Source organism: Gobius niger (assembly GCF_951799975.1).
Source record: "Gobius niger genome assembly, chromosome: 3".
NCBI lineage: Eukaryota > Metazoa > Chordata > Actinopteri > Gobiiformes > Gobiidae > Gobius > Gobius niger.
Window position 1 is genome coordinate 28,636,532 of NC_136854.1, and position 23,818 is coordinate 28,660,349.

General features: G+C 40.3%; 4 protein-coding genes across 4 annotated transcripts in view; 2 read left to right on the plus strand and 2 right to left on the minus strand.

Annotated features, from left to right (window-relative positions):
- Positions 1-2,029, plus strand: part of LOC306960986 (ras-related protein Rab-40C-like) — a 3,961-nt gene extending 1,932 nt beyond the window's left edge. The window contains exon 6 of the mRNA XM_079553596.1: positions 797-2,029. Within this exon, the coding sequence (XP_079409722.1) occupies positions 797-1,089 (293 nt within the window). The 3' untranslated portion in view covers positions 1,090-2,029. The remainder of the gene's footprint in view (positions 1-796) is intronic.
- A 4,118-nt stretch (positions 2,030-6,147) lies between these two features.
- wfikkn1 (WAP, follistatin/kazal, immunoglobulin, kunitz and netrin domain containing 1) lies at positions 6,148-7,906 on the plus strand (the record flags this gene model as incomplete). Its single annotated transcript, XM_079554249.1, has 2 exons — positions 6,148-6,325; positions 6,401-7,906. The coding sequence occupies exons 1-2, from the start codon at positions 6,158-6,160 to the stop codon at positions 7,904-7,906; spliced, it is 1,674 nt and encodes a 557-aa protein (XP_079410375.1). The 5' UTR covers positions 6,148-6,157.
- Positions 7,907-8,070: 164 nt separating this feature from the next.
- Positions 8,071-10,285, minus strand: mettl26 (methyltransferase like 26). The gene is made up of 6 exons (XM_079554022.1): positions 9,969-10,285; positions 8,842-9,004; positions 8,533-8,592; positions 8,392-8,459; positions 8,250-8,328; positions 8,071-8,170 (listed from the first exon to the last, which is right to left on the minus strand). Exons 1-6 carry the CDS (start codon positions 10,247-10,249, stop codon positions 8,114-8,116), a joined length of 708 nt encoding a protein of 235 aa, XP_079410148.1. The 5' UTR covers positions 10,250-10,285; the 3' UTR covers positions 8,071-8,113.
- Positions 10,286-11,221: 936 nt separating this feature from the next.
- Positions 11,222-23,094, minus strand: LOC306960969 (girdin-like). Its single transcript, XM_079553559.1, has 29 exons — positions 22,842-23,094; positions 22,667-22,758; positions 21,601-21,694; positions 20,948-21,017; positions 20,815-20,873; positions 20,649-20,732; positions 20,417-20,557; positions 20,160-20,338; positions 19,541-19,622; positions 19,237-19,395; positions 19,013-19,159; positions 18,800-18,944; positions 17,947-18,516; positions 17,677-17,882; positions 17,402-17,596; positions 17,143-17,261; positions 16,913-17,054; positions 16,671-16,841; positions 16,443-16,604; positions 16,102-16,379; positions 15,523-15,666; positions 15,248-15,434; positions 15,019-15,164; positions 14,853-14,945; positions 14,093-14,292; positions 13,667-13,747; positions 13,070-13,303; positions 12,823-12,888; positions 11,222-12,276 (listed from the first exon to the last, which is right to left on the minus strand). The coding sequence occupies exons 1-29, from the start codon at positions 22,902-22,904 to the stop codon at positions 11,252-11,254; spliced, it is 5,334 nt and encodes a 1,777-aa protein (XP_079409685.1). The 5' UTR covers positions 22,905-23,094; the 3' UTR covers positions 11,222-11,251.
- Positions 23,095-23,818: the final 724 nt, after the last annotated feature.

The following is a 23,818-nucleotide window of genomic DNA, read 5'->3' on the forward strand; positions in this document are numbered from 1 at the left end:
TACTACTACAAGCTATCAATTGAATTAACCCCGGGTGTATTTCGACTGGTCCTGGAAATATTTCAATTTGATTTGAGGTGTGTGTTTTGAATATCTTCGAGCCCTGGTGTTATACAAGTGTTAGACTAGTTTTGATATTGAACTAAATAGAAGTAATAAGGTAGAGTAATGTCAATGATTACACCTATTTCTGTCCCCACAGCACATTTGAACAATTCCTTGTGCAATGAAATGGGTTTAACTAGTGTCAGTTGCTTTCTAAACACATTTCATAAGCTAAACACAAGAACAGAACAGCGTTTAGTTTAAATAATTAATTTATGTTAGTTCTGCTTTTTGGTATTTGCTCAAATGTGGCATCCATCCATCCCACTCAATAGTTGGTGTAGGAGCCACACAGTGAGCCATTGTGTCACATGACTAGTTGCTAGGCAACGTTAGGGGGCGTCAGTCACGTGGACGCGGGCAGTGAAGGCCGTAGTTTTCAAAAATAGCACGCTCACAGGTACCAGGTAAGGGAGGGAACCTGGGTAGCTGTATTTTTCGTTGACTGTTAAGTTTGTGCTTTTACTCATGCTGAACCGATTTGATCGAACTTGCAGCCCATGTTAAAGCACGAAAGCCACTGTGATATTGTTACATTATCAAAATGCAAGACATGATTCAGGGTGCCTGGTTCAACAAGCGGCAGCACGTCATGTGGGGTACATAATGCACTTGTGACTGTTAATGAAAACCTATTCCTATATAAGATGTTCAGTGCCCACGTAACTCAGTTTTTGTTCTTGTCTTGCAGTTTTCAGCCTTCAAGATCTATGCTGCCGATCTATTGTGTCATGTACACCTGTTCACCTCATTGATAAGCTGCCTCTCCCTGTGGCGATCAAATCCCACCTCAAGTCCTTCTCAATGGCCAATGGTATGAATGCTGTCATGATGCATGGACGCTCTTACTCTGTAACCAACAGTGCAGCATCAGGGAGCAGTTCAAGTAAAGGCAACAGTTTGAAACGCTCCAAGTCTTTCAGGCCGCCACAGAGTCCACCAAAGAACACTTCATCATCTAAGGGCAACTGCAAAATTTCATAGACACACATGGTTGTCTTTATTTGAACAGTATGATCGACATGTTGTCGTTGCTCTTAAACACTAGGCTAGAGCAAGAAAAAGCTACCAGCTGCTTACAGGAGATGGATTTATCCGCATACTTCTGTGAATTGAACTGAAGTGCGTAGTTGAACTGATTTAGGTCCCTCGACCCGCCGGTGCCATCTGTTTACTTGTTTTGTGATCAAGGCTCTCTTTGATTAGGCCTTTGAGAAGGAATAACATGCCTGAAAACACTACATCAAAGAACAAGATGGTATTTGGAATGATTTTTTTAATTCTAAATGTATGTACTCTATATTTTGATGGAATGTTACTTCATGTGGGAACAATGCCTTGTATGTCTTCAGTGTTACAGGAAATGTTTACTTTAGTCAGGAATTATTGTAACCATAACAAAAGTTAAGTGGAATATTTTTGTCTTAACTATTGATGCTTGGTACAGACGTTTTTAGATATTTTCAGTAATGCATTCCGAATTTCCAATCTGCAGAGTCCTGATAAGAAACTAGTATTCCTGTTTTGGTGGATGAAATACTGTTAGTGTATGCTTCAACCGTCCGCAGATCTTGTATACACCATTTATGCTGGTGCAAATAGATGTCAGGGCTGCTTTATTATGAAAAATAGTATCAAGTTTTTTCAGCCATAATTGAAATCACAGTTATTCAAACAGTTTATTTGCTGAACAAATAAATTAAATTTTCTATGTAAAGTCAAACTGTGGAACATTCCAAGTAGGTAACTACTTCTAAAGATAAACTGAACTGGGGAAACTCAAAACACAAACATTTCAATGATACTAAACATGCTCCTATGATTAGATAGACAATGATCTTTCTGATTATTAAAATAAATTACCTTGCATATTTAAATCTAATGTTTGGCGACCTTGATGAATGATTTGTTGGTTTGCTCAGTGAGGGGGTATATGTGGACCCGGTGAGTGACAGGGTGAAAATTGGCTTTTTAATTCTAAGAAGAATATTGTTTTGGTACATGTATTTATGTGTTCTTCATTATAAATGGATTGTAATTTATTTATTTCTTTATGTCACGTCAAAAGCCAGCTACATGCGTGTTTTGTTCAACAGCGGAAACATAAATCTTGTGTCTGTTCCTAATAACACGCTTAAAAATAAATCAATTATATTTCAACCCCAACTCCTCACAAAGTCACCAAACATCACAAAGATTTGTCTTATATTCAGGTGTTTTCCATTTTTTTTTGGTATTCTTTCAAAACTGTGTCCGTTTTTGTAGAGACTTGTACAACGTTTGAAGTGCATATGACACATGAAACACAGTTTTTGCTCAATATAGTAAACACAATCACATTTAAGATTTTGCTAAACAATTTACCCAGCTTTCTTCAGTGTGACCATTTTCGTGATGTTTATATAGAAGACAATAATTTTAAACTGTTGCCATGCAACCATGTTATGTCTATGGGATCCCTCTCCGCTGGTTCAACAAGCTTATTCACGATGATTTGGTTCACATTTCTGAACGAGAATAGATCAACCAGCGTTATCACATTTTTCAGGTTCACTGCTGTAATGCATTTTTCACCACAAGATGGCGCATATACAATGTAGCCTTCCAACACCGTGTGATGATAGTGCGATAGGCCTACAACCATGGAAGTGTATCAGGCACACAAGAGGCCCGGCGGGTCTGGGAATCCCCCAGACTCTTAGAGCACAAATTCTCGAGTATGTAAAAAAAAAAAAAAGAGTAAGTCTCTAGTCCATTCCTGTGCAGAGTTATGAATTTTGAAAGAAATAACCAGAATGCTCACTCCAGCCACTAGGGGGCAACTTAAGTAAAGAAAGGACAGAATTCCTCACATGTCCAGCAGAGGGCACTGATAAATGATCAGGATATAAACAACGCATTACAGCCATGTGTGACATCCCGCACCAGGGCAGCTGTGGCTACAATAGCAGCTTACCCACCAAGTGTGGAGTGAATAAATAATTACTACGGTGTTGCAGAAACTTGTGACATAAGCTTGTAAAGTGCAATACAAGTGTAAACATTTTTTTATTCATTTATTGGAAAAGGTTTCCTCAATAGTATTTTCCCAATTAAAACACATTTTACCGGAGCTTTTGATTAGGGACCCCGGAAATACACTCCAGATATATTTTGGCCTCCAGCGAAATTTACTTAGCCCATAGTCCCTGACGTATGGCTATGGATCAAATTACAACAATAACGATAGGTTATCTGGAAACAGAGAGCTCATGTCAACAAAACAAATCTGACAATAACCAAATAATAGTGATCAAAAAACAACAAAAAAGTAAAATTGTGTGCTTTTCTTAACATACGACATGTGAGTTTATTACATTTTTGACATCACAATCAAATAGGGAGACATATTGTGACTCAGAAACTTGCTTGTGAATAAAACATTTACCAAATAAGCTGAAAAAACATAGTGAAAAGATTTCTGATATGAGTTATCTTCAAAATAGCAGATTAGAGGGCCTTGGCATCAATAGAGGTTATGAGTGTGATGTCATAACAGCAACAGAGCCTGTCTCTGAATTTGAGGTCACAAGGGTCAACTTCAAAACGAAATCTACCCCTTAATGTCTCCGCACTCCCTGAAACGTATGAAACATTAAAAATACTTCAATGTGGAGTGTGTTTGAAGGCCATGTGTTTTATCCATTTACCATTAAATAAGACACGCATGTCCGTGTTGCAGAGAGCAAACGTGACTCTTTTTTGGAGGTTAATAGCAAGTTGGCCACAGACACGGGTTCATCTGCTCAGACCATTGCAGGAAGTCTGACGATGAACTTTTTCCACAGAAAAACATGTGCAATAACTTCTATGTCACACTACCATTTGGGAGGCAAGAGCCAGTTGTTCCTTAACTGATCTCTGATATCATTGTCTGGGTTCATGTTCTCTGTGTACAATGCCAAAAATATCCTCAAATCGGCCTTAAGAACTCTGTGATGCCACCTGAAACCCAGCCAATAACATCCACCCATCCATCCACCCATCCATCCACCCATCCACCCATCCATCCATCCATCCATCCATCCATCCATCCATCCATCCATCCATCCATCCATCCATCCATCCATCCACCCATCCATCCATCCATCCATCCACCCATCCACCCATCCATCCATCCATCCATCCATCCATCCATCTTCTTCCACTTTTCCGTTGCCGGGTCGTGGGGGCAGCCATTGGAGCTGCCCAAATCACACTGCACCAGCCCCTATGGCTCTCCTATGGATCCCTCATAAGGGGCTTCTGAACCGCTCTTTGTCTGACCCCTCACCAAGGACCCGTTTGCCATGGGAGACCCTACCAGGAACCCCCGACAACATAGTTCCTAGGATCATTCGGGTGCTCAAACCCCTCCACCACATTAAGGTGGCGGTTCCAGGAGGGGAGCTAATAATAATAATAATAAGCTATGTATCAATGTCACTTTACCTGCAAACTTTGCACTGCCATTTTGATATTTCATGTGCTGTTCTATTTTTTATCATTATATATATTTTTGCCCCTTTTAGATAGGATAGATAGGATGGAGGTAGATACCTCCATTTACTATCGGGCCTACTTGTTTGCACATTATCCTGTTCTTTGATTGCACATTTCCAATCTATTTGCGTTTGAGTGTTCTTGAAAGCTGGTGTAAAAAGTGAATTTCTCCATAGAGAGATCATTAAAGTCGTCTCTTGTCTCTTGTTGGTGATCAGGACAATGTTATGTTCATCTGCTGCAAGAATACGAAGTTATCATTGCTATAGCCTGTGAGTGTGTTTGCCAACTATATTCGCTAGTGAAACGTTCATCAAGTTCACCGTGGGAATCGCAGAAATGCTTCCTTTGTCCTGTCCGGTGCTGGTTTGCAGAGCGCCAGTGGGGGGTGCTGAATTGATTAGTTTCTTTCTGGGTATTGGCCACTTTTGGAAACCCAGGACGCAGGAGCAGCGCATGAATACAGCCCGGTCAAAAGTCATCTAAAGGTTGTAGGGTCACTTCCAATGAAAAGATGAGGGTGCTGCTTCACATTGCCCCAGAGCTGCCTCGAGACAATGAGTTGTTGCAAACTATTGAAAATGTGGTACTTTATGTGTTCCCACCTGACCGTGGCATCTCTGAGCTACGTGTGAATGAGGAACGGTGTTAAAGAGACCGCCGTCTAGACAAGAAGGGCGTAAACAACATGTTTTATAAGACATGATGCACACGCCCCGTGCTCGACTTTTACACGCTTACTTTTTGCCAAATTGTCACAGACTTGCATTTAAAGCACTTATCTGTCTAATTATGTACACAATCATATCTTTAAAAATAATCAAACAAAATGCCTCAATACAAAGAAAAAACGCGATGACCCTTTAAAAAAAATGGCACATCTGTAAAATTAGTCTAAACAATGTATTTCTCACCGGAATGCGCAACTCCATGCGCAGTTTGGCCTGATTTCTACACCCGGTGCACGTTTTTCTTTGATGATTTTACAATGTTTGTCCAGTTGCTGAGTGCACGATGCCGCTTCATAAAAGTTTCAGACTGTTTCGACCGTGGGGGCGGACAGAGGACTGCCCTCTCTGCTTTCATTCACACTCTCAAAGGCTCGCGTTGCGTCCTTCACTCTCATCGTGGACTTTCGCTCGCATGCATCGTAGACCGGAGCTACAAAACAGAGACCCTCTTTTGAAAGAAAGAAGCAACAATTTCATTTATTTGGAGTCAAATAAATGAAACCGGGTCAGCATGGTCAGCGTGAAACCATGTATAGCAGGACATTTCTCTGCGCGCACTTCAACTGAGGACAGTTTTAAAAAATTAAGTTACACAGAATTTGGGGGATAACTTAAGCCTATGCAGACCGGTTCCCTTTTTTTTTTTTTTTTTTTTTTGCCTGATTGAGTTATGGATTTACTAAGACAACGCTATTTGCAAGAAAGCAACAATGACAAAAACTAACAAACTGGCAAAAACCGAAGTCCCCCAGCGGCTTGAAAATTTACGTGTGTCTAACTCGAAGAAAATATTAGGATGGATGCGAGGATATTTTTTTGCGATTTTATTTTTAAATTCCCTGGGTTTAGGTTGTGCAAATACACCAGAATCAAAAGTTGCACACGTGGGACTTTGTCCTAACAAACTGAATTCTAATCTGTGGGTTGATGCGCAGAGCACCTGCGAGAGGGAATGCAACGTGGATGATGTGAGCTTTTTTAGAATTTTAAATTGACAACAATAATTTATTCGCTATGTCTGAACACATTTTTGTTTTGTGCAGGACTGTGCCGACTTTGAAAAATGTTGCACCAACGTGTGTGGTCTTAACAGCTGTGTGGCAGCACGATTCTCAGACGGAACCCCAGCTCAGCCAGGAGGACAGAGCGCAGGAAATGCAAGTGAATCCAACACTACAGCAACCTGTGATGACTTCATCTGCAGTCAACAGGGCGCTACCTGTGACATCTGGGACAACCAGCCCATCTGTAAATGTCAGGACCGCTGTGAGAAGGAGCCAAACTTCACTTGTGCATCTGATGGTCTCACTTATTTCAACCGTTGTTATATGGATGCAGAGGCCTGCATCCGGGGAGTCACTTTAACTGTTGTTGCCTGTCGCTTTTACCTCACGGGACCTCACACCAGCCCACTGCCTCAGGACACTACGGCTCACCCAACTCCGACTTCATCCCAAGAGGACCCCATGCCACCTACTCTCTATTCCAATCCACACCATCAGTCCATTTATGTGGGGGGCACTGTCAGCTTCCACTGTGATGTAGTAGGGGTTCCCAGGCCAGATGTGACATGGGAGAAGCATAGTGAGCGGCGAGAGCGGCTGGTCATGAGGCCAGACCAAATGTATGGTAATGTGGTCATCACTAACATTGGGCAGCTTGTTGTTTACAATGCTCAGGTGTGGGATACAGGTATCTACACCTGTATTGCAAGAAATTCTGCAGGAGTGCTTCGTGCAGACTATCCACTCTCTGTCATACGTAGAGCAGAAGATGACTTCTCTGAAGACCCAGAAATGCTCATGGGTCGCCCTTTCTCTCCGGCTGACTGTTTAGCTGAAGTTGACCAGCAGGTTTGCAGCGGAGAACGCCATGTGGACTGGTACTATGACAGCAAACTAGGGAGTTGTCAGGCTTTTAACAATGGTGGTTGTGAAGACAGCCGCAACAGGTTCGAGACCTTTGAAGAGTGCAAGGCCTCCTGCCAGCGTGAAGGGATGGGCATATGCTCCCTGCCAGCAGTCCAAGGACCATGTAAATCTTGGGAAGCACGGTGGGCCTGGAATACTGTCATGAAGCAGTGCCAAGCCTTTGCTTATGGTGGATGCCATGGAAATGCCAACAACTTTCAAAGTAAGAAAGAGTGCGAGGCAAACTGTCCACAGCGGAAAAAGAAACCCTGTAAGACTTGCAAGGTTAAAGGAAAAATGGTCCCCAGTTTGTGTCGAAGTGACTTTGCCATAGTGGGACGTCTAACTGAGTTGGTTGAGGATCTAGACTCTGGGTTGGCTCGATTTAGTTTGGAAGAAGTTCTTAGAGATGAAAAAATGGGTTTGACTTTCTTTAATACAAAACATATTGAAGTGACTATAGCCAAGATAGACTGGGGCTGCCCCTGTCCCAACATTACAATGGATGAGAACCCTTTGTTGGTCATGGGTGTTGTACAGGATGGCATGGCAATCATCCAGTCAGACAGCTATGTCAGGTCAATAACTGAGCGCAGACTCAAGAGGCTGCGTGAGGTTGTGGGCAGAAAGGGTTGTTGAAAGGATATTATCAATTCCTCAAGTTTTTGTATGCATTCAACACAAATGCTGTTTTTGCAGAATTATATGATTGGATCATTTTGCTTCTTTTTTTTATCTTCAAATAAAAGCATTTTTATCTCCTAATGTGCATGATGAAAACATAATTTATAAAAAGTTTTAAAAGCATTTATTTATAAGCTTGAATACAACAGCAGACAGCATACTTCACACTACACTCTCCTTTCGGAAAAGAAGACACTTGTTGTTTGCAGGCATGTCAATCTAAATGGCAAAGAGGAAAAAAAGAGTTAAACTACAGTCCAAAAGCAAAGACAAAAATGTAAAACTAGGAAAAACTCACAATCTTCTCAAGAATTAAATCATTTCTTTCGGCTATTGATCTGAGCAGCATCACATCTCTCAAACCCCACTCAGGATTTCTGTGGGTTAAAATGTCATTTTACTATCAGTAGCTACCACACACATTCAAATTATTGCTGTACCTTTGTCTTAGACTGTAATCAAAATCAACATTGCTTTCTGGTGTGATCTTGCCATTCACTGCATAAGGCTGGGGATGATAAAGAAGAACACATTTATCATACACACCATGTCAATCCTATAAAGAAAAAAAAGCCACTTACACCGTATGTCAATAGAAGACCTTGCGGCTTTAGCACTGCACCAGCTCCTCTGAATAAACCCTGGGAGAAAACAGTGGTGCAAGGATATAATTAATTAATATATATATACAGCAAGTGCCATCCTTGCAAGATAGATGAGCTATATTGAGTTAAATAAATGCATTTTTAGGCAATTCTAAATGTTCATGTGCAATGACCACATGTACAAGTGTGGGCTTTCAGCAGATGGATTATCAATGTCATATTCAGCAAAAATAAACTTCTACTATCTTACATGAATAAATATTGTGTGTGTCCACCATGACCTACCTCTGTACAAGCCATTGGAGAGATGTGTATCATGTTGATGTTCAGAACCAAATCCAGACTCTCTGGATAAATGCCCTCCCAATGATCATGGGGCAGAGAAGCATCCAGGTGAATGGCGGGCTTCACATTAGACAGCCTGTAGTGGGCTCTGTGAGCTTCTATACTGAGAGGGGAACAAACAAAGATTGTCTGTCAATGTAGGTGAAAAACACAAAAATCCTAATCCATTGTTAGAACATGTTCTCTTAGACCAGGTTCTAAAACTGTAGAATGGCCATTACTGTTTTTCTTTAGGTGTTGCAATTTAGGGTTGTCTGATATGATAAGATAAGATAAGATAAACTTAGTTGTCCCATAGGGAAATTCGTCTTGGACTTGGCATGCTGTGGTGCATACAAAGTATAGTATAGTATATGACACTGCATTAAAATACATTCAAAAGGACAACAATCAGCTCATTCGGCATAATTTCAACAGTGGAATATGGCTGTTCACACTACAATATAATATGTTACACATTAAGGCCACAAAGTCGCCCAGAGTTTCGTCAGGCAACAAGAGAACAAAGCACTATCTGCGCTTGTTAAGAAGAGCAACCGATACAGATTGTTTGTATCGATTACTTGTGGCTCCTATAGCCCGACATCGTTTCCCCGATGAAGCTCCAATTCATTTAAGAGCACATCAGACGGTTCTTTAAGAATCTTTTGCCTGTAGGGCCGAGAACTCAAAGAGTGTTTGTAAAAAAGGATATTCTTTTCTGCCAATAATCTTCATGGCATTTCGGACCAATTTCTGGTTTTACACAGGACAGTGAGAGGGTTAAACCAGACAATCATGCCGTATCTGATTAGGCTTTATTCTCCCTTCGGGTCCATGTTTTCTGGTTTTAGACCTTGTTGAGCTGTATTTTGTGACAACACCGTGTTATTTCAATCAAAATTCATTAGAACTTTCACTTTCACTTTCTAGTGTTATGCCAGTAATAATAAACTATCGTTGCATTTTGTACGAAGTATGGTAAAGACACACAGTTTACAGTTTGTAATATATTTATTATACATAATTCTACTAATTATAAAAACATGTACAATAGGCCTGAATGAATGCCTAAAACAGAGCAGTACCTGGTCAAAGATTGATGATCATACTCTGAGGGCTGCCAGATGATGTTACGCAGAGCCTGAGCGAAATGTGTGACGTGCTGCCCGGTACCGGAGGAGATCTCGAGCGCTTGGAGAGGTTTCATTGGGTCAACACAATCCCTGAGGACGGACAGGATGGGCTCCTTGTTTCGGTCAGCTGCGGGAGCGTTCAGCATCGTGCCACAACCTCGATAAAACAAGCTAGGAAAACGGGTCTGTTTCTGCAATAGCAAGTCCAGGATCCAGACCCCTCCAAATAACATTTATAACGAAAAAACAAAAGACTTCCGCATTGACCCACGTGACGTTATGTTTTTGACCAATAAAATCTAGGGGACCGAAGTCCTGTTATAAAAGAATGACAAACGCGTATAACTGTAATGTATTACAAACAAATTGCAAATCATATCATGAACTTTAATAAAAATAAAAAAAGATGAAAGAAACAGTAAAAAGTATACATACAAGTATATAAAAAAATCAAGTGATAGCCTGCTGTAAACTTAGTGTAGGAACAATTAACAAAAAAGAAAAACAAAAGCAACAAACCTAACACATTGTCATGTTTTCTGGAAAATAAATAAAATAAATAAAGTTAACACAGTAGGCTACTAGACATACTGCAATCACATGGTCATACAGGATTGTCACACGGGCATTTCACAAAGATACCAGGGTGTTCAAGTATTTATAAATGACACATTACATACATTACATACCTACATCTTTCTAAACCAAACCGTGTATAAATCCTTTTATTGCATAGAGAACACAATCACAGCTTCGTTCAATTTTCAAAGTTTGTCCAACCTGAAGGGGAAAAAAGCCCTGACCCTGGGCGGCACGGTAGCGCAGTGGTTGGCGCTCATGCTTCACAGCTAGAAGGTCCAGGGTTCGTTTCCCACCTGGACGGAGCCTTTCTGTGTGGAGTTTGCATGTCCTCCCCATGTCTGCGTAGGCTTCCTCTGGGTACTCCAGTTTCCCCTACCACTAAAAATAGGCCAGGATAAATGATGTGTGTGTGTGAGTGAATGTATGGTGGTGGTCAGAGGGACCGTTGGCACAGATGTGTGCAGCGCTTCTATCAGTCTCCCCCAGAGGAAACTGAAGCTACAAACGTAGCATACCACCACCGAGTATGGAGTGAATGTACAATTGTCTCATGTAAAGCGCTTTGTGACTATGTCTGTGAAAGGCGCTATATAAATAAAGATCTTCTTCTTCTAAAAAAGATCTTCTTTAACAATCAAGTCATCATGTAACTCCTAGATTGTCCTTTTTTGTGGGTCAACACTATTTTCTATAGATTGATCCTTTCCGCTGTTCCCGCTGAGCAAGGTTTGAGGTGTGTTACAAACATATATTTGGCCTGTACCATTTTCCAACAGAGACTGAGTCAGCTGCATAAAGTTCTGCGTGTTTGCAGGTGTGCCCATGTTAGGTGTGGTAGTGATCACAGAGTCACTAAAGATTGTGTTGGAGAAAACTGAGTTAAAAGTGAATGCTGACGCAAAGGCCGACTCCTGCACAGGGGACTTTGTGCGATCTGTGGGGACAATAATTGGGTCTCTTGGAGGTTTAATTGGGGGAACAGGGTCAACATTATGATCATCTACTACTGTTTGTTTTGTTGGACTTGAAATGTCTTGTTCTATTTTACACTCAGAGACTTGCACAGGTTGTGAATCGAGCTTTAGCTTGCTGTCACTGCTGACACTCGATCGCCTGAATGAACCCTCTGCTTTGGAAATGACATTATTGGCACGGGGAAGGCTTTTAGTAGACTTTGTCCCTTTAAGTCTCCCTTCCTTAACGACTGGTGTGGAGAAACAGTTCAGGCAGCCAGACATTGAAGATGATTTACCCTGGACATAAAGCACTGTGACTGGAGAACAAGCAACAACTCTAGTTTCCACCGTATTTCCTGAAGCTGCTTTTGAGTCAGTCTCTGTTTCTGCCTGGTTTGTTTTATCAGCCTCTGTTGAATCTGACAGACAGTGTGTGAACCTGTTTTTTGAACCCCTTCTTAAGCTTCTTGTCCCTCTTGTGAGCCAGAAATCTTGCACTGATCCAAGGTCCTTTTTCTTCTCTTTGGGTGTAGCATCAGCATATTTCTGCAGATGGTCGCGCTGCGGAGTAGAAGTATCAGTGGGCAGCTGGATGGTAGAAGTGCACTGAGGTTGGGGCTGTTGGACAGGGCTGCTACCATTGGACCATGGCTGATTTTCAAAGCTTAAACTGAACTCTCCACTGCTCTCACTTTGGGCTCGACTTTGAATGTGATTTGCATCTGGAAAAAAAGTGACATTTAGTTAAAAACAAGTGACTCGGTTTAATATCTGAACATATATACACATAATATGCAACTCAAACTACCTAACATGTTTCTTATTACAGTATACCAGGTCATAGTAAAGATTTTTTAATATTGTCGACTGGTCAAACACATAAGCCAAATCCCTAATACACAGGCCAGTTAAAAGAACTAGAAGAAGCTTCTGAAGAAGACGTCCTCAACTCTCTACTCCATGGATAATTACTGGATGACTGAGAGTCTACACAAACTTAACACAACAACCTCCAAATTTTCTGCTAAGCATGTATCATGCCTGTCTCCTAACAATGGAGAAATTGGCAATGTATGATGCCACCACCAGTGGGCAGTAAAAGTAAGCTTTAGCTTTTCAGCTTTGCTTTAGCCTGTGTGTTCACAGCATTGGAGATTAATATAAAACAAGGTCATGATTGCAATTTGATGGACTTAGTCTAATTCCTGGGCTGGTAATACATCTGTATAATGCTGGAATCCTCTAAATCAGAACCCACAGAGATTTACCTTGGTTCTGAAGCTCGTCGTTATCTTCCACTCCAGATGGCACAGCACTGTCATTTGAATCCTTATCTGTTGAGTGGAATAAGATGTACAGATGATTAGTAAATTTCAAAGAGGTTTTTTTATTTGGAGTCCTATACACAAGAAGCATAAAAATAATGTGACAAGAGCCAGATTGATACATAACAAAACAAAACAATCAAGCTGGCTGTTTAAGTTAAGCATAAAGCATATAAAACAAACTATCTACCTGTTACCCATAGGTCACACACATCAAGGGCAGTCTCAGAGTTGTGAATGGACGGATGGTAGGTTTCTGTTTTGGTGGGATGACGGTTGAGGATGGACAGGATAGATGTTGAAAAAGATGATGTCAGTGTGTCGTCCGCGTTTATCTCCGTATCTGACCTGTCCAAAAGCCGTGTGCTGCCAGCCCACATCTCATCTGTGATCGGAGGCGAGGGGTGCGCTAAACTACTCAAGGCTACATTGGATGAGCAAATGAGAGGTAATGAGAATGGGATTTAAAAAAAAAGATGAATCAGATGAATAAAAGACTAGTTGGAAGTAGTCTGAGAGCTGAAATACTATATCCGTGTCCTGGACCTAAAATAATGCTGACACTCATAACTATGCCTGGTCTAATTAAATTGTTTTATGTGCATTTAATATTACAACCATAACATTAGCTTTGAAACTTGAAAAATAACTAAAACTGAAAAGTATAAAAATGAAGCAATATTTGTATCATATTTTGTTGCATGTTCAATACACTTACAATGGCTAGAGAAAAAAGTTAAATGTGAAATAGAAGCTAAAATAGATGGTGGACTACAGAGTTTCTTACACATGGATCGGCGGAAGATGGACTTGGCTTTGTCCTTGTTCTTGATTCTCTTTTTCAAACGCGGGAATATTTTGAGAGAGTCTTTTTTTTAGAATGAGCACAAAAAAATGTGAAGTGGACACAGGTAAGAGGCGAGGGTGGTTTGCGGGGAGGGGAAAGACAACAGGAAGAGAGTAAAGCACAAGAGACAAAGGAGAGATTTGTAAGGAACATCTCGACAACATTTACATGCATTTGCAAAACTTTCATGTGCATAATAACCAACCAACTGACCAACCACTGATCATAGATTTATTTAATATTTATAATTTGTCCAACTGCTGAAGAAAATAATTTTAATAAAACTGGAAGGCAGTATCTTTTGTAGTCAGCAACAATTTGAGGCTTTCTTTCTGGTCTATAGAGCTAGATGTAGCCCATACTCACTGCTGCTGTATTGTGGCGACATCTTGGGACCTCCTGGTGAAGAGGACAACCCATCAGAGCCCACGAAGGAGCTGTTGTCATGACAGAGGAGGTGAGGATCTGCCCCAAGGTGAGTTGGGGAAGGAGGGTGTTCCGATCCACTGTCACGGCTACTAGATTTAATCAGCTTCTTCAGTTTAAGTGCTATCCAGTTTCCACGTCTGTAAAAGACAAGAGAAGCTAATTAAGGGAACATACTGTATCAGTTATACTATTCATTTGCAAACTGTTGTTACTTGTAAAGAGCGGGGACCAAGCAACGATAGACCTTAGACCTAAACTTACGCACTCAAAAAATCTCTACAGTAATATCTACAATAGCAAAGTTGTATTTATAAGCCACTGGGATGAAAATCTTCATGGCTAGAATATCTGAAAGATTTGAGAGGACAAAAGATATGAAGCAAACTTTTGATGTCGCAATAAAAATAGACGAGATGGACATTTAAAGGGTTAAAGAAACACAATGGTGGTAATTGTAAATAGTGTTAAAAAATTAATAACATAACTGATCTAAAGTGATTGTAAAGTAACAAAGGGGGCGATATAATAAGATTGATCTTCTCTTCTACTCCTTTTCATTCAAACTGCATTGGCTTAGCAGTTTTGTTGTTTTAAATTAAATAGGAAATAAAATGATAAATGAAACAGATACTTCACTCTGTATTGACTAAAATACTAAAATACTAAATATGATTTATTAATGGTAATTAAAATGTACCTTCGAGGAGGTGATGGCTCATAAAATTTGTACTGGTCCATTATCTTTTCCTCAAGCTTTTCCTTCTGCCTTCTCAGATCATTAAGCTTATCACTGAAATGAAAGAACACAGAAAAGTCAGCAGAAGTGCATTTACTTATAAGTGTCAAGTTTTTAATTGGCGTACATATATTGTCTCTCTTCAACATGAAACAGATCCTTGCTCTCCATGGTCTGCTCCAACAAGGTCCGGTTTTGAAGCATCAGTGTCTCAATCTGGTTGATCAGGTGCCGATTCTCTTCTTCCAAGTTTCCTTTCAGCTGGCTCAGTAACTGTAATGCATTTAACAGTCATAAAGCAATTTATAGTCAAGCATAAGCTAAATACTGTCTCCATAGTCAACTGCAGCACATACTTCACATTGATTGCTTAGCTTAGTGTAGGTTATGTCCAGTTCCTGGTACTCTTTTTTGAGTTTAGAGAAGTCAGCCTGTAGCCAAGTGTGCTCAAGTTTGGCCTCATTCAGCTGACTTTTGACCTCTTTGTGATCAGCAGTCAGCAACTCATTGTCATTGAGAAGCTGACGATAGGTTTGGTTAAGCCTTTGAGGAAAAAAAGTATATATTTTTAAATACATCACTGATTTGTAAACATAAAATGGTGTTTTTTCTGTATGCATATATTTCTCACCAATCCTTCTCATCTCGTAACCTGCCACACTCAGCAACTGTTGTTTTGTGTTGGTCTGTTTCCATTGCGATCTTTACTTGTTCTTCCTTCAGGTTTTTCTCTAATTCTTCAAGTCTGGCCCGCTGCTGCAGCAAGGTATTGTACCTAGAGGTATGCCACATGAACAGTAATGGGTTTATTCATGCATTATATCCTTATAAAAAGCAGCAACGTGTGTATATCTTCTGAACTTTTTACACAACGTTATTACATATTTTAAATGTTACAGGACATGTTATTGATTCACATAAATGACCTGTGAATATTGTCATGAAGACTTTTAGTAGATAATGTGGTGCTAATTAAAACTTGATGTTGCTGATGTGTTTTACATGACTCTGATTCGTATTTAATTGTTTACTTGGGAGTGGTGTTGTTATAAGCCTAATGGCTTCTACCTCTCCCATGCACATGCTATTATTATTATTCATTATTTTGTTGTATATTCATACATCCGAATGGATGCTTTTTGTGTTCTTTTTGACTAGTTGTGCTAAAGTGCTAAATAAAAAAATAAAAAATAAAATTTTTTGACCTCACCTATCCTGCAGGGTGCGGTTCTCCAGCTCTAGAGTGCGGTGTGCATTTTTGAGACATCCGTGTTTGCCCATCAGAGCCTCATACTCCATGGCCTGTCTCTCATGCAGAGCAGCCAATCTCTCGTGATCGCGCAACAACTGCTCATGCACTGAACGCAGCTCTTCTCGCTCGCGCACAACAGTGTCCCGCTCACTCTCGGTCTTTGTCTGTTGCTGCTGCAGTTGGGCGTTCTGGGCCATCAGGGAGGCACACTGGGAGTTTAAAGTAGACTTCTCTACCTGAAACAATGCATCCATTCATGGTCTCAAGCCTCCAAAATGCATTACATGATGTCAAATTACCTGCAGGTTTGCATTGTGTGTTTGTAGAGTGGTGTTGTTCTCTTGTAATGTTGTAGCCTGTCTTTGCAGAGCCAGGATTTGAGCCTGCTGACTGTTACACTGACCGTCCAGCTGCTTCACATGGGCCTGCTTAGCCTGGCGCTCTGCCTCAAGTGTAGCATTCTGTGTTATAGGAGACAGTTGATCACTGACAAAAATCAAACAAAATACAAAATTATGCACACTCACGTTCCTCTCCACTTTGATCAGTCGATCTTTAAGTTTTAGCAGTTCTTTCGTTGCTTCTTGACTTTCTCGTAGCCACTCACTCATTGCTTTGCCTCTCTCTTTAGGGGGTGACGAGCTTAATGTGGACTCCTCATCCAGCCTCTGCTGCAAGGCCTCACAGCTTAGCTTCACCTGCAGAATGACAAAGAATGATTTAGTGTTCCAAAGTGTTGTTTATTTAAATACAGTTGCTGTGAACATACCGTTTTAAGTTCCTGGCGCAGTTGCAGATTCATTGTTGAAGATTCCTGTAATCGAGCTTCAAGTGCTTCTATCTTTTCTTCTTTAATCTGAACAGACTTCTGACGCGATAACTCAAGTTCAGACTCCAATATCTTAAACCTACTGCAAGAAAAAAACAAAAACAAAAAACAGCCAATTACGCATCAAACATAATATTTTTTCCCTATATATTGTAATTTTTAATGCATACCTTGTTTCTAGTGCATCTTGATGTTCTCTGTGATGCACATCTTTCATCTCCAGCTCTTGTGTTAGTCTTTCCAAATCATTGTTTGTTTGCTGATTTTTGAGCTTCTCACTGACCAGTTCCTATTGGAAAAAAAACATAATTATGACCATCATCTCTTCATCATCTGAGAGTAAAGGAACATGAGAGTATAGGTACAGTATAGGTCAACAAGATGTTTATCTCGTCAGCAAACGCGACAGCACACATTGCTGTGTCTCACCTCTCGAAGATTGGCCAATGTCCTCTGGTCGATTGCACTTTGCTTGCTCAGTTCTCTGTTCTCTCTCTCAAGGCTTTTGACTCTTTCAGCGGTCTCCTTTAAACCCTCCAGCTCCTTTACAAGAAAACGTGTCTCTTTTTCCAGGCTGGCTATATTGACATTACTTCGGTCTAAATTGGCATCTTGGATTTCGGTCTGAAATATATGGATCGAATATCTGTCACATGCCAGCCCTCTGTTGCTTGATTGTGTATTTTAAACTAAGGTCCTCTTACCTGTTGGCGAAGTCGTCTGCTCTCCTTTTCTAGTTGTCTCCTCTCTCTCTCCAGAACAGTATTTTCTTGCTCCAGGCTTTGCTTCTCAGATTCAAGCTGCTCCAGTCTTCGTGTAGATATACGCAGTTCTTCCAAAGCGGCTTGCAAAGTTTGATTTTCTGTTTCCAGCTCTTGAACTTCTGCCTCGAGACGTTGAACCTTTCGATCTAGATAATCAACAGTTATCGTCAGAAGTTCACAATATAATCTTTAAGCTCTTGGAGCCCTTACCGGTGTTGTCTAACGCGGTCTGTAGATGTTGGTTGAATATGTCCAGGTTCCTGCACTTGGCCTCCAGTCGCTGTGTGTGCTTGCTGGCATAGGAGGAGTGAATTGGAAGACTTAAGCCACTCTCAGACTCAAGTAAACAGTGCAGCAGATTTTGACCGTTTTCCTGCACTTCGAGGCTGGACATTAGGGCTTCAGAATGCTCTTCACCAACCCCATTAACCACCAGACTCTGCTCCTGTGTTATAAAACTTGCTTCCTCTGTAAAGAAAATCTTATTTTGGATCGGCTCCATGGTCATCAGGTGGGCTTTGTGGCAGTTTGCATCCACACTTGACCTTTCTTGAGTTGCTGCAGTCTTCATATGGTTTGTCGTGTAAATGTGATGTGATGATTGCAATCCTTTGGGTGTTTTTGTCATTGAAGCACTACAGTTTTGAAAGTCAGGCTCTGTGTTCCTTGGGACAGCTCTGAGTTCTTCAATCGTTCTCAAAAGACTTTGGTTTTCCTTTTCAAGTTTAAGCATCCGACTGTGAGTATTTTCATTCACTTCCTCACTCAAACTTAGAGGACCTTCAAAAACACAACACATGCAGGAAGTGAGAAGTTGCTCAAATAAATATAGAAGGACAGAAATTTAAAGTCTAGAAATTGATGTTAGTAATAAGTCACAAAACAAAACCATCCCGGTTAAATGCATCTTAAATTTTCTGACCAATTTCAAAGCACTCAAACTGACCCATTTTAGGACAAAGCCTCTTTTTCAATGTAACTAATAAGTACCAGCAGACAAAAGAAGGAATGCGTGCATTAACATTCTTACATAATTTATGTGCACACACTCACAAACTCTTACCCTGGCAGTTCTCAGTAGTCTTAGACAGTTGCTCTAATTCCCAGCCCAGGTGTTGTGACTCCTCCATACTCCTCCTCTGGGCCATATACAGAGAAAGGTTTTCTTCCTGCAAATCTTCGATGCGCTTTTGGTCAACCTCTTTGTCCTGTAGCAAGACTTTTGAATAAGGAACAGACCAACAGTGAATTGTTTTTGATCGAATAAAAGCCTGACCTGCTCCATGTCATGAACCTGAGCTTTCAACAGCAAACACTGCTTTTCCAGCTGATGGATTATGTCAGAACGTGACCTCCACCCCTCTAGCTGCTCCTCCAACACTTCTTTGGTCTCTTGTAGCACCCTGTTGTCCTCTTTGAGCTCCTGCGAACATGTACAAATGTGTATTTATTTTTTATTTACAATCTTTACACGAAAAGTTGCTTTTCATCCAGTCTGACCTCAACTTTAGCCTTGTAAAAGTCCATCTTGTGAAGCTGATCCCTGTAACGTCCGACTTCACTTTCGAGCTTGTCTGCTCTAATGGCTCTCTCTCTCATGGAGTCCAACTCATCGCGATATGTTCGAGCTGCACGGGCCTCTACCAGCAGCTGGGTGTTCTGTTGAGGGAAAATACAAAAAAATAACTCACTTCAACAACTGACAAATCTTGGTCATTTTTCAAAGTTTCTTTGTCAGACTATATTGCCTTAAAGAAACTTGCAAATAAATTAGACTTGTGTGTGAGTAGGTGTGAGTGCGCACCTCCACTTGGATCCTCTTGAGATCCATTCCCATGTTTTCAAGTTCATGTCTGCAGTCCAGTATCTGCTCAATTTTTTCTTCACTGTGAGCAATACACATAGTGTGTGAATAATTGAATTAGACACAATATACCAAATTTCTGTCTAGCAAATTACAACAATGGTACATTCACGTGATAAATAGAACATTCTGAAAAAATAAACTACTGTGATTGAGACTTTATGTAACCATGGACAACACAGAGAAGATAGAGTATTTGGACTGGATGGGTATTTTATAGTCATGCAGTATCTGTAGAAGTGCAGCGTTAATGTGGGTCAATGGTAGAGCCCGGCTATAGAAGTTGCCAAGCAGGCAGTAATGTGGGCCAATCCCCCCGGGGCCAACACTTGTCCGATAGGATCCCTGCCTTAACTCACTGTCTACTGACAGTCCAAAAGAGGCCTACACACAAGCTGAGTAATGTTATACCTTATAGATTATAAACTATACACCGAGTTACTGAATTAAGTTTTCACTGGTTCTTAGTAATAATGATAATAATAATACAACAATATAATAATGATATTTATGTAAATATTAAATTAGATCAAATATATTATCAAACTGGCTAACTTACAGCTCTTGTCTAAGTCTTCTGATCTTGGCTTTAGAGTCTGCCAGCTCCACTGACAGGTGCTGTTGGGCCCCTCTCTGCTGCTGCTCTCTGGAGGGAGAGTAGCTGGAGGTCTGTGGGTCTGAGGGTGTGTTCTGTGGGCTACGACCACCTTCCAAATCCTGCATTAGCTCTGTGATTGTCTGCCCAAATAAAAAATAAAAAAATATTGTGATTATATGTGTATAATGTAAGAGATAACCCCTGAATTCTCTGCATACCTCCAAATAATTGTCTCTTTGATCCAACAGGCTGCGGATGTGCAAAGCCATTCTCCTGGCTACAACTTCTAGCTCATCTGGTTGTCCCTCACTGACCTCCAGCCAGTGCAGATCCAAAACATTTTCCTGACTCTGGGTCAACTGAGAAGCAAAATGACAAATGCTCAGAGTTAAATCAGCAAATAGTGACTTATTGATGATATTATATTTGTATTATAAAAATGCTATATACTTCTTGAATATGGGCAGCTATCGCAGATTTAGTATCAAAGTCCAGTCTTTGGATCATATCAATATAGTCCTCTTTATTTTCACACTGAATAAAAAGAACAAATACCAGTTGAACTTTCTTTAGACTGTTACAATACTGTAAAAACTGCATTTAGCGCTCAGAGTACCTGAACAGCACAACCCAAAAGGAGTAGCAACAGCCTTTTCATTTCTTCAAGTCCTGGCTCTGTAAAAGAGTTAATAATTGGATTGGGCTTAGACCAATTGAGATAATAAACGCTGGAATGAAAAACTACATACCAGAATATGGAGTCTTACAAAGCAGCAATACATTTGGCAAAGGGGCCATTATCAATTGTTTAAGACAATCCTGCAAAATACAGAGGGTAAAGTGATGAAAAAGGGATTAGAAAAGTACACTGATACAAAAACATACAAGCATCATGCCTGAATGGGTTGCATCCTACACATCACAGCACACATGCTTGAATAGTGCAGAGAGCTGCAGCCAACCAACAGAACTAGTGCAGCTGTAAAACAAATATTTCCAAATAAACCTAAAGAACTTAGCCTTGAGTAAAATGCAATAGTGCACACACTTTCTGCTTGTTTTAGCCCTGAACAGTGTTTGGCTCTGGCAGCAGCTTTACAGTGGTGACCTCACTACACCACACAGATGTTAATACAGTTGATATTTAGGACACAGTCTTAAGGAGAACTAGATAATCCATGCATTAGAAAATGGCACTAACTACTGTTTATCAGATGTTGTGATGGAATTCAGAGAACATTAGGATATTAGACACAAACAAACAATTGATGACAAAAATATCATTATTGTTCATCAAATCAGCTGTATATTACATCGATACTGTGTTGTAAAACGTAGGACAATATATCAATATATTGTCACTGTCCTAATCAGATGGAAGAATTGAGAAAATGCAGTTAACCTGGTAATAAGACTTGATCAGCTGAACAAGGATGCTTAGATTATGAATCCTGTTTACTTTGGTCAGTTCATCCGGAGGTGTGGGTGAAGAACTTCTGGGAAAAACAAATACATTTTCAATTATATGGATAGGAATATTTCCACAGTTACTTTTTGTTCAACCTGTAGGAAAAAAACAATGTACACAAACCTCTAGGTAGATATTGTAAACTAAAAGCATATTGGATTTTCTTTAAAATGACAGTATGGAAAAGGGTATCCTGATATTCATAGACACTGTGATTTTGTTTTGTCCTGCCCCTCCACCTCCCATCTGCACCACCACTAAACGGGCCGTAATCCTAAAGGGTTTCACAATCCAACAGATTATCCCGCCTCTTCCTTTCTGCACATTGTTTTGACAATTAGACCAGTTATGGTGGCTCGTTGGCCTTAGCTGGATAAAAGAGAACTGAAGACTTAGGATGGCTAGACAGGTGCACTAGGTTGTGTGAATTTAAAACGATCTCATATATTGATATCATTCTTGTTTGGACGTTGTATATATTACATCATTGCCAAATTCTGAATGTAGGTCACCCGATGAATCTAACAGAGTGTGGACTGCTTTTTCTTTGAATGATTTCTGACAACGCAGACAGTCAGGGGGGCATGAGTTTGTCATCTTGGAGGGTAACTCCTTAAGAACATAAGGGGCCCCAAATCATAATCTCTTAAGTAGCCTCTTGACAGCCTGTATGATGCCCTTAATTTGGTAAATCTCTGGTCGTCTTTCCCGTTGTTCCTCTCTTAAAATAATGCCTGTGTTTTGTTCCACAGTGATTATATTTACTAAACTTAGAAGTTTTTTTATTCATTAAATATTCATCAAAAGACTGTCCCATCAGTGTTAAACAAAAGCTGGATCGGTCCGTGGTACCAACTGTTTAAAATGTTACTGGAAATGAGTTGATACAATAAGAGCTATGCACTTCATATTAAGTAATTTTGAATAACTAACATTTATTTCTGGATACATACAAATCGCATTTAATTTAATTCATATTATAAGCATAAGAAATACTTACATTTGACTCATGATTTCGTTCAGAAACACTCCATCCAACAGGGCAGAGAAGTCAAAGTGCACTGCTTGATCATCCGGCATAAATGTCTTAATCTAAAATCACAATAATAATCAAGCTGAAAATATGTTTGGTAGCTCGTAGCACGTAGTGGCACGTTCCTGCAGAACTTACTTACCCAAGTGACAAGAGGGCTCATCATGAACTGCTCCAGACATGGCAGGAAAACTTCACTTTCCATGGTTGCAAAAGGTTTAATTGGAAAAATCCCATAAAATATCCTTAATCAGTGTTGTCGTTTTTTTTTTTTTTTTTTACTACATCCTCAGTGATCTGATGCACTTCATGTCTCCTTCACCCAAACAAGTAGCCCGGCTGTTTATCGATAATCCAACTTCTTTCTTCCTCCCACGGTGTAAGTTTCTAATTTAAAAAAGAAGTTTTGCTGTGTCACTAAAGTATAAGTTATCTGGGACACAACATCCGTCCTAGCAGCTCTCTGCAAAGGCATCTGCCGTCCGTTGCCTCCCTCCCTCCTGCTGTCCACACACTCAGACCTGGAGTTGGCGAGAATGATGCGCTGTTTCCATCAATAATCCAAGCCGAAGACCATTTCAAATGTTCAGAACAATGTTATACTGTTTTTTGATCGGCTGGCGACATAAATCTCTGGAGCTCTGCGACAAAAATGCTTATAAAATAATTATCGGAAATATCTTCGCCTTTAATCTGTTTCTATGACTACCTAAGCCCCGCCCTCTGCATCACCAGTCCCCTCCCTACTCCAACAAAAGCAACTCATCCGCGTTTGCCTCATGGATGGATGGCTTCAGCTTCTCTGCACCTCATGAGCCGCTCATTAAAGATGAACACCATGTGGACGGCAAGTATGAAGGGCGTGATGTCAGTTTGTATTCGCATTAGGATCACTGGTTAGCTCAAAAGTTCATTGAAGTTCTTTAAAAATGAGTAATGACAAAAATGTCTTGCTGCATTTACTTTCAGTAAATTTTAAATTCAGCCTGTAACGCCATCTAGTGGTATGAATGGGTTGCATTTCACACACTGGCCTTAAAAACTTTATCTTATTATACTGTAGATGCAACAGCTTAGTGTATCATTGACAATCACAATATTTGCATAGGACGAAGACAT

What these genes read in the sequence shown, in the direction of transcription:
- mettl26 (XM_079554022.1), bottom strand. Translation starts at nt 10,249, where the DNA reads ATGTTATTTGGAGGGGTCTGGATCCTGGACTTGCTATTGCAGAAACAG. An exon ending in GTCTTCTATTGACATACGGT is followed by an intron (nt 8,460 to 8,532) that starts GTAAGTGGCTTT and finishes TATCATCCCCAG; the next exon opens with CCTTATGCAGTGAATGGCAA. An exon ending in ATTTAATTCTTGAGAAGATT is followed by an intron (nt 8,171 to 8,249) that starts GTGAGTTTTTCC and finishes TTTGCCATTTAG; the next exon opens with ATTGACATGCCTGCAAACAA.
- LOC306960969 (XM_079553559.1), bottom strand. Translation starts at nt 22,904, where the DNA reads ATGGAAAGTGAAGTTTTCCTGCCATGTCTGGAGCAGTTCATGATGAGC. An exon ending in TAGCTGCCCATATTCAAGAA is followed by an intron (nt 20,558 to 20,648) that starts GTATATAGCATT and finishes TTTGCTTCTCAG; the next exon opens with TTGACCCAGAGTCAGGAAAA. An exon ending in CGACGAGCTTCAGAACCAAG is followed by an intron (nt 12,277 to 12,822) that starts GTAAATCTCTGT and finishes CTTTTTTTCCAG; the next exon opens with ATGCAAATCACATTCAAAGT.